The sequence below is a fragment of the Rhinolophus sinicus genome, linkage group LG12, assembly GCF_036562045.2.
Source record: "Rhinolophus sinicus isolate RSC01 linkage group LG12, ASM3656204v1, whole genome shotgun sequence".
Lineage (NCBI taxonomy): Eukaryota > Metazoa > Chordata > Mammalia > Chiroptera > Rhinolophidae > Rhinolophus > Rhinolophus sinicus.
Window position 1 is genome coordinate 340,086 of NC_133761.1, and position 11,802 is coordinate 351,887.

At 58.6% G+C, this 11,802-nt stretch overlaps 1 protein-coding gene across 4 annotated transcripts; it reads right to left on the reverse strand.

Moving 5' to 3' along the window:
• Positions 1 to 325: 325 nt before the first annotated feature.
• Positions 326 to 11,785, reverse strand: HSF1 (heat shock transcription factor 1). 4 transcript variants are annotated; one of them, XM_074316598.1, is made up of 14 exons: positions 11,480 to 11,785; positions 5,263 to 5,371; positions 4,740 to 4,876; positions 4,386 to 4,510; positions 3,274 to 3,349; positions 3,139 to 3,200; positions 2,927 to 3,023; positions 2,712 to 2,848; positions 2,368 to 2,628; positions 1,899 to 1,979; positions 1,182 to 1,287; positions 1,048 to 1,113; positions 852 to 924; positions 326 to 767 (listed from the first exon to the last, which is right to left on the reverse strand). In XM_074316598.1, the coding sequence occupies exons 1-14, from the start codon at positions 11,594 to 11,596 to the stop codon at positions 562 to 564; spliced, it is 1,653 nt and encodes a 550-aa protein (XP_074172699.1). In that variant the 5' UTR covers positions 11,597 to 11,785; the 3' UTR covers positions 326 to 561. The 4 variants fall into 4 exon arrangements, with proteins under 4 accessions (XP_074172699.1, XP_074172700.1, XP_074172701.1 ...); XM_074316599.1 differs by having other exon boundaries at positions 852 to 921; positions 11,480 to 11,784; XM_074316600.1 differs by lacking the exon at positions 1,899 to 1,979 and having other exon boundaries at positions 11,480 to 11,784.
• Between the last annotated feature and the right edge of the window lie 17 nt (positions 11,786 to 11,802).

Here is an 11,802-nt window from a genome sequence, read left to right on the forward strand (position 1 = left end):
GTGCCTCCCCCACCCCTTGACTGGTAGAGCTTAGAAACCAGATCCCAAAGACAGGGCTGCCTTCCCTTTCAACCAGACCCCAGGGCACTGAACCCTCAGGTCCCAGAGCGGGCCCAGTGCCCTGGGATTACTGCCAGGAAGACATGCAGTGTAGGGTGACCTTGGGAATGGGGGTCCTCCTGCCTGGTCCTTTAATAAAGTTACGGGCACACAGGTCCTGTGGAGTCAGGCGGGCACAGGCGTACTTGGGCATTGCAGCCCCTCCTTAGCCCCGAGCCCCACCTCACCACCCTGGCAGGAGGAAATGGATTCGGGAGGCCACAGCTAGAGCCCGTCCTTTATACATCTCTGCCTGTCTCGTCCGTCCGTCCGTCCGTCCACATATATACCTGTGTATCTCTACAGAAGGGGAAAAAAGGAACTTGTAAAAATCCAAAATACAATTCTACTGAACACCCACAGTACTGGCAGTCCAGGTGTCGCCACCCATGGCACGTGGGGCTGTGGCCCTCGCTGCTGACTGGGTGGGAGGGAGCATGGTTAGCCCTCCTCCTGGGACCTCTAGGAGACAGTGGGATCCTTGGCTTTGGGGGTCTCGGAGCCCGTCAGCAGGGAGACGCTGGGGTCACCTGCGTAGTCATCCCCCTCGGAGAAGTAGGAGCCCTCCCCCAGCTCGAAGAGCACGGGCAGGTCGCTGCTCGCCACGTCCACGGAGCCTGGGTCCACCAGGAACAGGGGCTGTGCTGTGTAGTGCACCAGCTGCTTTCCTGGGGGGGAAGGGGCCCAGTCAGGATGCTGGCAGGTGGGGAGTCGGGGGGTGGGCAGTGAGGGGGCCTGGTCAGGGTGCTCACCTGAGTCGGGGCTGCTGCTCTCAGCCTCTAGAGGCCTGGGGGGGTCTTGGGGGGACAGGAGCTCCTGGATCTGCTGGGGCGGGGGGGGGGTGGCACAGTGAGAGTTCCCACTGGCCCCTTCCCTCCTACTGCCCCCACCCCTACTCCATGCACACTGAACCCTTCCCTCCCACTCTCCCACCCCTACTCTACTCACGCTGGCCAGGCTGCTGTCAAGGTCAGGCAGGCTCACGTCGGGCACTGTCACCGAGGGGCTGAACAGCTGCAGGGAAGGAAGGACGGTCAGGTGGTGCCTGGGGGCAGGGCGGAGTGGGGCGGGGCGGGACTCACGTCCAGCAGGGCGCTGGTGTCCACGCTGAAGCCGTGGCTGGTCAGCATACTCTGCAGGCTGTCCAAGTTAGAGTCCATGGCGTCCAAATGGTCACTGAGCTCGGTCCTGGCCGGAGTGAGTGGGGCAGGTGAAGCAGAGCCCTGGACACCTGCCTGCCAGGGAAGGGCTCCCCTCGGCCACACCCCGTTGGGTGGGGGGGCATGGACGCCTGGCCACCAGGGAGAGTGGCTCAGGGCCCGCTGCCTGGTCCAGTCCTGCCGGGCTCTCTGAGGCCGCCCATGGGCAGCATTTCAGGCTGGGCCAGGGGGCAGGGGGCTGACGGGGCTTTGTGCTCACAACAGGCTTGATGAAGTTGTGCGTTTGCCCTAAGACCTGGTGGCCATGACCCAGAATGCCCTGGGCCACCGGGGCCACTGTATGGGTGGCCAGGCTGGCTCCTAGAGGTGCCCATGGGGCCCAGCCCCACCCTGAGGAAGCCAGTCAGCACAGCAGCAGGGACCTGGTGGCACTGCAGCTGCACCAGGCTGGGAGGCCCGTCCCCATCAGTCAGTGACTCGGGGCACTGGGGGGCCGCTCCCGCTGCCGAGGGCCCGGGACGTCCTCTGTTCACCAGGTAGGGCCGAGTGCTCGCGGCCAGGCTGGGGTCTGCTCCACAGCTGGGGAGGGGCCCGAGCTCTGGCGGAGCCCTCCTCCCTCCCAGTGGGGACGGTGCTAACCCTGGCTGGACTCGGCCATGCAGAGAGGAGGGGCAGGGGAAGAGGCGGGCGACCCCAGACATCTGTGGAGTGCGAGCCAAACTGCAAGATACAAAGACAAGAGCCCCCCATTGCAGGTGGGGGCCAGCTGGGTGCCGTGCCCCCCGCCCTCGCTGGCCCAGCCTCTGGAGCAGGGCCTCTGCTGGGCAGCAGGACAGACACAGGACCCAGTGGCCTGTCGTAAGAGCAGGTGACAGCGGCAGCCAGGGTGGCCCCGAGAGTAGGTGCGACAGGCTGCACACCCTCGGCTCCTGCCACAGCAGGGCTGTGGGATGGCCGGGTTGGTCTGTCTCCCTTTCCAGTCCCAAGCTCGGAGCTCAAGGCCAGGCCTGCCGGCTCACCCCCCAGCGGCCCGTGTCCTGTTCTCCAGGACAGTCCTAGCCAGAGGCCTGGTGGCACTTCAGGGACTGTGGTGCAGGGCAGTACTCACTTGTCCAGGCAGGCTACGCTGAGGCACTTCTCGGGGGCTGAGGGGGGTGAGCAGGGCCGGGCCCCCACATCAGGGAGGGGAGTGGCCGAGGCGGCGGGGGCAGGCTCGCTCTCCCGCAGAATGGAGTCGATGAAGGCAGTCGGGGACAGGGGGGTCTCCACAACGGAGGACGGGCTCCCAGGACTCGCCTCCTCCACCTGGGGGCTCCGAGGACTGGGGGGCTCCTCTTTGACTCGCACCCGGGGGCTGCTCGACAGGGGCCTACATGTGGGGGCACATGGTCAGCAAGCGCCGTGGCTGGCCCCAGCCTCCTCCCGACTGCTGGGAAGGTGGTGTGCCCCCACCTCTCGTCTATGTTTCCGCCTGGAGAGGCCAAGGGGCTGCTGGGCGCCAGCTCTGTGATGTCGGAGATGATGGGTCCGGAGCTAGAAACAGCATCTGGGGAGTAGAGGCTGGAGCCGCCGTAGGCCGGGGACGGAGCCTGCCATCAAAGGAATGTGAGCACGTGTGGCACCAAGGGAGCACGTGCCCCACCTGGGCCAGGACGGTGCCTACTCACCGAGTAGGGGCCGGAGCTGTGGATGTGCTCCAGTGAGTACTGCCGGCCGTACTTTGGCAAGGAGTGTGCCGAGCTGCCGTCGTTCAGCATCAGGGGGCTGCAGGGAAGGGCGGGGTTAGCTGCCTCCCAGCCGGTGGCACCCAGAACACAGCAAATGAGACAGAGGCGGCCCAGGGCCCGGAGCAGAGGGCCAGGCACCCCCAGCGGCTCACATCTTTCTCTTCAGCCCCAGGACCCGGTTAGACCGCACCAGCGAGATGAGGAACTGGATGAGCTGTGGGGTGGAGAGGCATGGTCAGCCTGGCCCAGAGGAAACCCACCCGGGGCCCCGGCGGCCTGCGGCACACCTTGTTGACGACCTTCTGCTGCTGGGCGTGCTTCTGTCGCAGGCTGGCCACCTCTCGCCACAGGGCCTCGTTCTCACTGCAACAGAGTGGGTGTGGTCAACGGGCTGGATTCCAGCAGCTACAGGGGCTGAGGGGTTCCACACACAGTCCAATCCCACCCGGGAAGGCGAAGGCCTGTGGGTGGCCACATATCGCTGGCCTGTCCCCACCCCAACAAGGACTGGCTATGTCATGATGCTAGGGACAGGCCAGGATCCGTGAGCAGGTTGGCCCTTCTGCTGGCCCCGCCCCGCCAAGACCCCCACAGGTCTTCCCTTTATTTTATTCTGTTTTATTCTGTATGTACGTGTTTGTTATTCTTAAGCTTTATTTCATTATAAGTTCCAGGTGTAGCCGCATGTCTTCTTGACCTGGAGTTGACCATGGTCTCACCTATAGAGGCAACCATGTCCTGGGAGGCCAAGTTTGCCTGGTTCTCAATATGAAGACAGAGCCCAGGAGCCACCTCCATGACATGGGGTCATAAGGGCCCACCCTGAGTGGCTTCGAGGTCACACTGAGCCAAGGACAGCCACCCCTGGTCCCGAGTGCATGGGAGGAAACTCAAGCTGGCCTTCCTGGGGTTCCTGGCTGGGCGGCACAGAGCTGGTTATGTGGTAGGCAGACATGTGTCAGGGGCAGGGGCTCCAGAGAGAATGCAAAATGCTTCCTGCTCCCCAGGCCGGAGGTGGAGGTAGGCAGGACGGAATGTCTGCTGAGTGATGTCACAACAGCGGGAACCAGCAGAAGGGGGTGGCACTGTGGGCTCCATGAGGAGCCCGGCCACCCTTGCTGGCCTGCAGGGAGAGTTCCCACTGGCCCCTTCCCTCCTACTGCCCCCACCCCTACTCTGGGAAACTGTGATCAGCCCGAGGATGCAGCCAGTGCATCCTGCAGCCTGTTGCTGCAGGAACCGGGTCAGACCCCACGTCCCGGGAACGAGGATGACCCAGGAGCACCCGCCATGGACACTGCAGGAGGCAGGGCTGGGGGAAGAGGCCCCGGGATGGAGTGGCCAGCTCCCAGCACGGCGCCCGGCCCCCGGCCCCCGGCCCCCGCTCCGTGGGACCTACTGCTTCATGGCGAGCAGCTTGGAGTCCATACTCTCTTGTTTCCCCTTCATCAGCTGCACATCAGTCAACAGCTTGGTGACACTGTCCTGGCGAATCTTGAAGTCCTCATTCTTCAGGGTGGACACCTGGGTCCCCAGGGGAGCAGTCACTGAGATGGCCCCCCTGGGACACAGGAAAGGGCCGCGGGGCTGCCTGTCCGATGGGGGACAGGCGGGGGATCCACGAGGGACAAGCGGGGAGGGGAGGCCCATCGGGAAGAGGGCTGGGTGCAGCAAGACCAGGCCAGCAGGATACCGAGTGGCTGCTGCTCCCTCGCAGCCTGCAAGGACAGGGACAGGGAGGCTGGCTACTCACGCTGGTCACCTTCCTCTTGATGTTCTCCAGCAGCTGCTCCTGGCCACGCAGGAAGCATGGGTGCTGGAACTCGGTGTCGTCCCGCTCTGGCTTGACCAGGCCGCCCTGCTCGATGTGCACCACCTTCCGGAAGCCATCTGCACATGATGGGGCGAGGGCGGCTGTGCCTCAGGGCTGGGGACCAGCCCCCACTCTCCCGGCCAACGCCCCACTGGCAGATGATGGGAGGGTCTTGTCATGCCCAGCGCTGCCGACCGCAGCTGCGTGGTCTTGGTGTAAGGGAGACCCCATGTCCCTGGCAGCTGTGTCCATTCCCAGCTGGGGTGGCAGGAGCTTTTCCCTGGGACTCGGCCAGGCCCATGAGGACCCTTCCCCCCAGGTTTCCAGACGCTGGGCTCCAAACCGTGCTCCTGGCCAGCACAGCACAGGGATCAAACCCTGGTGGCTCTGTCCTCCACCACAGAAGGGTCAGACACCCCCGGGAGACCCGCCCCCCCACCCCTCACCTCCAGCGGGCACTTACACATGTTGAGCTGCCTCACGAAGCTGGCCATGTTGTTGTGCTTGAAGTACTTGGGCAGCACGTCCTTGGCGAACTGGCCCTGGTCGAGCACGTGGAAGCTGTTCCCGCTCTGCCAGGACATGTGCAGGCAGTCACATGCAGTCCGTGAGGGAGACAGGCGCCCCCACCCCAGCGGGGGGACCACACTCCCACCCTGTGGGGCTGAGCCATGGGGCCCAGGGAAGGCAGAGTTCGCCTCCTTGAGCAGCAGCCACGTATGTCTGGTCTCTGCCCCTCAGCCTGCATCCCTGTCAGAGGTCCGGGACTGGGCAACAGGAGCCACATGGCCGGGGAGAGAAGAGGGACCTTGAGACCCTGCCCCAGGGTCCTGGAGCTTCCCCGGTACCAAGTTTACACTCATGAGAAACTCCCCAAGCTTGAGGAAAAATATCCAGGAAGCTAAATGAACTCCAAGTAGGATAAACTCAAAGATTGACTTAGAGACTTCATAAACATAGAAAGCAAAAGGCCAAGACAGAATCTTGAAAGCAGCAGGAGAGAACAGACTCACTGTGTACAAGGAAGCCCTAATGAGCTTAATAGCTGGTTTCTATCGGAAGCCACAGAGGCTAGAAGGCAGTGGGATTACATATTAAAGGTGCTGAAAAGAAGCGGGGAAAAAACCTGCCAACCAAGAATTCCACATCCAGCAAAACTGTCCTTTGAAAATGAACGAGCAAGTTCGACTTCCGGGATAGCAGAGTGAGGAGATCCACTGAGCCACTTCCCAGTAGGGCAAGCAAAGCTTATTGAAATAACGGTCTCTGGAAATTGTCCTAAAGGCATATAACAAAAGAAAAAGCATTTACTCAAGAAAACCTAAAACCCTGCAGGGACAGTGAATCTGTAGAATCCGAGCCACAAGCAACTCCCTCCTTCTCACACCAGCCCCCCTTAGACTGATGCTTCGCTTCGGGAGGGAATGGCCAAGAAGAGGAGCACCTCCCCCCGGCCCCTTTCCAATCCAGACCGACTGTAGCTCCCCAGGAGGGGCAGGCTAGACAACATTTTTCATTTTGTTGAGCTCCACATGAAGAGGCAAAATGCCTGGTGACTGCAAACAAGAGGTTGGGGGTCCACACCCCTAGAATGGAGCATCCTGGGGCTCCCAACACTCTCACCCCAACTAGCAGGCAGCAGAGAGCATCCATGCCAGGAGAGGCAAGCTGAGAAGACTAGAGGCCACTGCCCTGCCCAGTGGGGCTCAGAGAATCTGCTCAGGGAGAGGCAGTCTGAAGGAGAGCTCTAAAGTTCTCCCAAGGGACTCACTTTATTTGAAAGAATGTGTGGAAGCCGAAGCCTAAAGGTGCTCTGGGAAACAATACCTCTTCTAAATTAAGAGTAACAAGCTAAGCCACGGGGCAGCTTGTTCACACAGGAAAGAGAGCTAAGAGCCCTCCTTGGGTCAGAAAACCCTCAAAGACAACCACTGCTCAAAGTTAATTACATCAGATTGAACAACTTGTGCCCTGGGACAAAGTCACAAACAATAGGACAATCAGGCAGTGATTATAGAGTCTAAAGGCCGGTGAGGCAGTAAGTAACAGAGATCAAAGAAGGAGGAAACAGACCTCACTGAAATAGCCAGTCAAGTCAAAAAACAGACAACGAAAAAACAACAAAACAAGCACAGGGGTGGGGGTTCGAAATCATGTGGAAATACTACATATGTAAAATGTAGATTTTCAATAAAATTATAGGACGGGTAAAGAAACAGTAAGGTGTGACCAATACACAGGGGGAAAAAAGAAAAAGCAACAGAAACTCTGTGCTATAAACATTCGTGTCCAGGTTTATTTCCTCCTAGAAGTTCTACAGTTTTAACTCTTATATTTTAGTCCACAATTCATTTTGGTCCGCTTCTTCACGTGGCATACAGTGAACGCCAGGTGTGCATCTGTGCTTTGGGTGTCCCACTGTCCTGGCACTACTTGTTGAAAAGCTACTCTTCCGCCATGGAACTCCAGGGGCACCCTTCTCAAATACCAGCTTGCCTTAGACACATATAAGTAAGTGGAACAGAGAAGCGGGTCTCTCTCTGTTCTGCCGACGTCACTCAGCACTGATCAGTGTAGCTTTATAGTTAAGTCTTGGAATCAGACAGTAAGAGTCTCCCAACTTTGTTCTAAAAGCTTGGCTCCTCTCTGTCCTTTGTTTTTCCGTATCAACTCTAGGATCAGCTTATCAGTATCTACACAAAGGTCTATGCAGATCTCAAAGGGATTGCAGGGGGTCTATTTTCATCTTCCCAATCCTGGGTCTTCTGATGGCATTTGTCTCGATTTACTTAGTAGGTCTCCTTCAATTTTTCTCAGCAGTGTTTTGCAGTTTTCATTGCCTAAACTATATACTTGTATGTATTTTTGAGGTTTACCCCTGGGGTAACTGGACGACCCCCATGAGCCCTACCTCCACGCGTTCACACCTGGCCCTCCTCCCACCAGTGCCAGGTTGTTCTTTGTGACCAGCATCACCCAGCAGATGTGATGGCAATCAAGCTACATCGCCAAAGCCACTCTGGGCTCTGGCTGGCTTGCTCTGGGAGGGGACAGCCAACGTGTTGTCAGCAGACCTCGGGAGGCCCACGTGGTGAGGAACTAAGTCTCTCAGCCCCACTACAACCCATGAGAGACCTTGAGCCAGAATCAGCTGATGACTCTCAAAGTGTGAGAGAATGTTCGCTGTTGTTTCACACAGCTATGCTTGGCGGTAACTGGTAACACAGCAACAGGTAAAACTGCTAAATAGTTTGTGTGTTTTGATACTATTGTAAATATTTCCATTTTCAATAGCTCATTGCTACCATGAAGAAATAGAATTGACATTCGTATACTGACCTTGAATCCTGTGACCTTACTAAACTCCCTTATTAGTTCTAATAACTTCTTTGTAGATCCTTTGGGACTTTCTAAGTAAATGATAACGTTTTATTTCTTGCTTTCCAACCTTGATGTCTTTTACTTACTTATTTACCTATCACCTGACCAGGACATCCAGTTGCCAAAGACAAGTGCTAAAACTGACCGTGACCCCCGCAGTAATGGGCAGTCCAGTGCAGCTGGGGGCTAACTGGGAAAGTGGGCGGGGCCAGCGGGAAGGGTCCTGCTGCCCTCTCCTCAGGAGATATGAAGAGCCTGGGAAAGGCAGGCAGCGCGCAACGGCTGGATGTCAGCAGAGAACACGGACTTCTGATCTAGTTGAACCATTCTCTAGCTCTTATTTTGTTAAGTTTCTTCATGTCTCTGAGACTCAGTTTTCTTACCTAAAAAGCAGCCATTTGTCACCTACTTATGTGGCTGTGGATGGAGCAGAACTCATACATGAGAAGGCTTAGCCTCATGCCGCACAGGAGTGAACAAGGATAGCTGGGCGGCCACCATGCGGGTTCAAGGAGGCAACGGGAGCCCCAGGCCCTGCAGCACACCTTGGTCTGCTGCTGGGGTAACCTGGGATGCTCCCTCAGCATTCTGGGTCAACCTATAGGGCCTGCTGGGTCCCGCCCAGCTGGCTTGGTGAGAACAAACTCAGGGGGCTTGCGGGCCCACCTGCTCTGAGCCGGGGAGGAATGTGGCACCCGCCTTTCAGAGGAGCTCTGACAACAGTCTACGGCCAGCTCTGAGTGCCCAGGTGTGGCCAGGCCAATTCCTGGAGTGGTCTCATGGGGAGCTGGTGACCTAACCTCAGGGACTGTTCTGCCCCAGACCCTCAAGTGACCCTCTGACTACTGGCACTCACGGGCCACCTGGCATGGGCCCTGGCCTTGGCAATCTCCAGCTGCTAGGTCTCTGGGATTTCCCCCAGCCCCACACAACCCCGTTAGGGTTGTTCCTGCTTCCAAAGAGAAGAGAACTGCACAGGCCAGTGTGGGAGCGGGGTGAGGGCAGGGAGACATCAGGCGCTACCACTGAAGCAGGACCTCCAAGTACAGGTGGACTAAACGAGAAGTGCTCCATACTTACACGGCCTTGAGCCCCAGACTAGAAGGGCTGATTCACAAAACACCCCGGCGGGCTTGCAGAGGAGGGGAACAGCACAGACTGCAGGTTGGGAGAGCTGTGGCCCATCCTGGGCCACGTTTGGGGTCACCAAACACCCTCCCTAGGGCGCCAGCTGCAGTGTCCTATAGGATCTGTTTGGGGAGCAGCTGCGAATCTAAAGGCCCCACGCAGAGTGCATCTATAATTGCACCAGGATTTGGGGCAGCGACCTGTTGGTCTATCCCCCATGCTGGGCAGAGGACACACAATGCTGTCTGCACCTGGCCCCACAGGCCAGTTTCTGCAACTGGAAGCGCCCCTTCACCGCTGGTTCCTCAACCTGGAGAGTCAGCCTCTAACTTCCCCTCGTCCTCTGGGGCAAAGGCAGATGTTTTCTCCTGACAGAGTGGTGAGAAAACTTCCAGCACATAGGGGAAAGCACTAAGACCATGGACGTCGGAGCCTCCCACAGACTGAGCCAGACTCTGGGCCGTGAGTCTGCCCAAGACCCAGGGTGGACCCCTGACAGAGGCCGCAGGGCCTGTGTGGGCGTCCTTGAGGTCACAGACACAGGACCACCTCCTTCTTTGGCCCGGCAGCTCCACAGCCCCTGTGCAACCCAGAAAAGGGCTTCCTTCGGCTCTTGAGCTAGAGCTCCCCAGTGTCCTGCACCCAGCACACCCTGCCCGACCTGCCAACAAACCAGGTAGGAGTGACACTCAGTACTACCAGCTCACCCCCGCCCGGGGAGAGCTGGCCAACAGGGCTCACGGGTGGTGTGGCCACTGCGAGGGGCAGCTGTCACAGGCCTGATCGTATCCGACTTTCCTGTTCCAATCCAAGGCTTTGCCCAGAACACGGCTGCAGGTCCTGGAGAGTATACTGTCAGTTCTACACATACACGCCTCACAGTCTTTGAGATCAAGGGGCAGGACGGATCATCCTAGCAGGATTAAGCTTGGAATATCCCAGAGGACCTCTGATGCCCCTCCCCAAACTGGGATAAGAGTGTTCCCTGAGAATTAAGGGGAAGGAAAAAGTGAGAATGACAGGATATAAGAGATGGAGAGTGGCTTGTTTTGGTCAGGAAAGTTTGAGGTCTCAAACAAGGGGATGGTGGTCACGTGACAGCCCATGAGCAAGCAGCCTGCCCTTCTTCGGGACTCGACTGGCCGTTAAATAAATAGGCACCGAAGGATGGAGAACACACACAAAAATGTCACTGGGACCAACAGAAAGTATCTCCAACAGGAATGCTGCATGACTTCCAGTCTCTTTACTCCCAAGCACTTTACAGGCAGGGCAGAGCTTCAGAAAACAGCCCAAGAATGAGAACCTGGCCTCCAGCTAAGGGCTAGGTTCCATCCAGACTTTTCCTCATTCCTAATGACTTAACAGTATGGGAAGGACAGCCTTAGAAGTCTGAGAAACCCCGCCCTACTTGCTGGGCACACACGTTTTGGCCCTCAGTGGTTCAAGCATGTGTGGAGGTGCCCAAAGGCTCTGTACCACCAGGACCGCCTTTCTACAGGCCACCCATTCCCCTGGACGATGGCTCTGGCCTTGCCCCGACACCACGTCACAGCAGGATGTAAACAGCACTCTCATCTCCAAGTCCAGACACAGTCTCTGATTTACTTCTGCGACCCGGAGCTGTCCAGTCTCGCAGTCAGACTATGTAAACAAGCCTGCTGCCAAGCAACTGGACAGAGACGTGAATAAAGACGCCCGTGAGGAATGTAAAACAAAGCAGCTCTCGGGAACCCCAGCTCTGGTATCTAGACACGGGTTCGAGATCAACCTGAACTTTAGGACGTTTTACTTTCTGCGCGCTCCTTCTGCACTGGAGCAACGCCCTCCGACTCGTGCGCCCAGTCCTGATTTTTTCGGAGGAGCTGCCTACCACGCCACCCTGGTAACTCTCTGACAAGATATAGAAAGGCACCTGGACACGACATTCGCTAACGAAACCGTGTGCTGTTCAAAGGACAGACACACCTCCGCAGCTGTTCCACAATCAGCAAAAACCCAAAGACGGAGAGGCCCTTTCTCTCCACCCCAGGGAAACTTGGCGCGGGCAGGGGCCGGCGAGAAGCGGGCCACGGACGCTTCTCCTCCGGCTGGGCTCCCCGCCCCCTACTCGGGCCGGCGAGGCTGGAAGCCGGCCCTGCCCCCGCCCGGCGACAGGCCCCACCCCTCACCGGGCTCCAGCAGATAAGCGCGTCGGTGTCCGGGTCGCTCACGAGGGTCCACAGCTTGGTCAGGAAGGCCGGGACGTTGCTGGGCCCCGCCGCACCGGGGCCCACGGGTAGATCCATAACGGGCAAGGCAGGGAGAGGTGGAGGTACCGACCGCGAAGAGAGGCCGAAGGCCGGGCTAGCGCCGCCGCAGGGTCTGCAGCCCGGGCCGCGCTGCCGCCGCCCGCTGCGCACACACAACTCCGGGGCCTAGCATGGCCGCCGCCATCTTGCAACGCGCGCGCTCCCGCCGGCGCCGCCCGCCCGCGTCCCCAGTACGCGCGCAC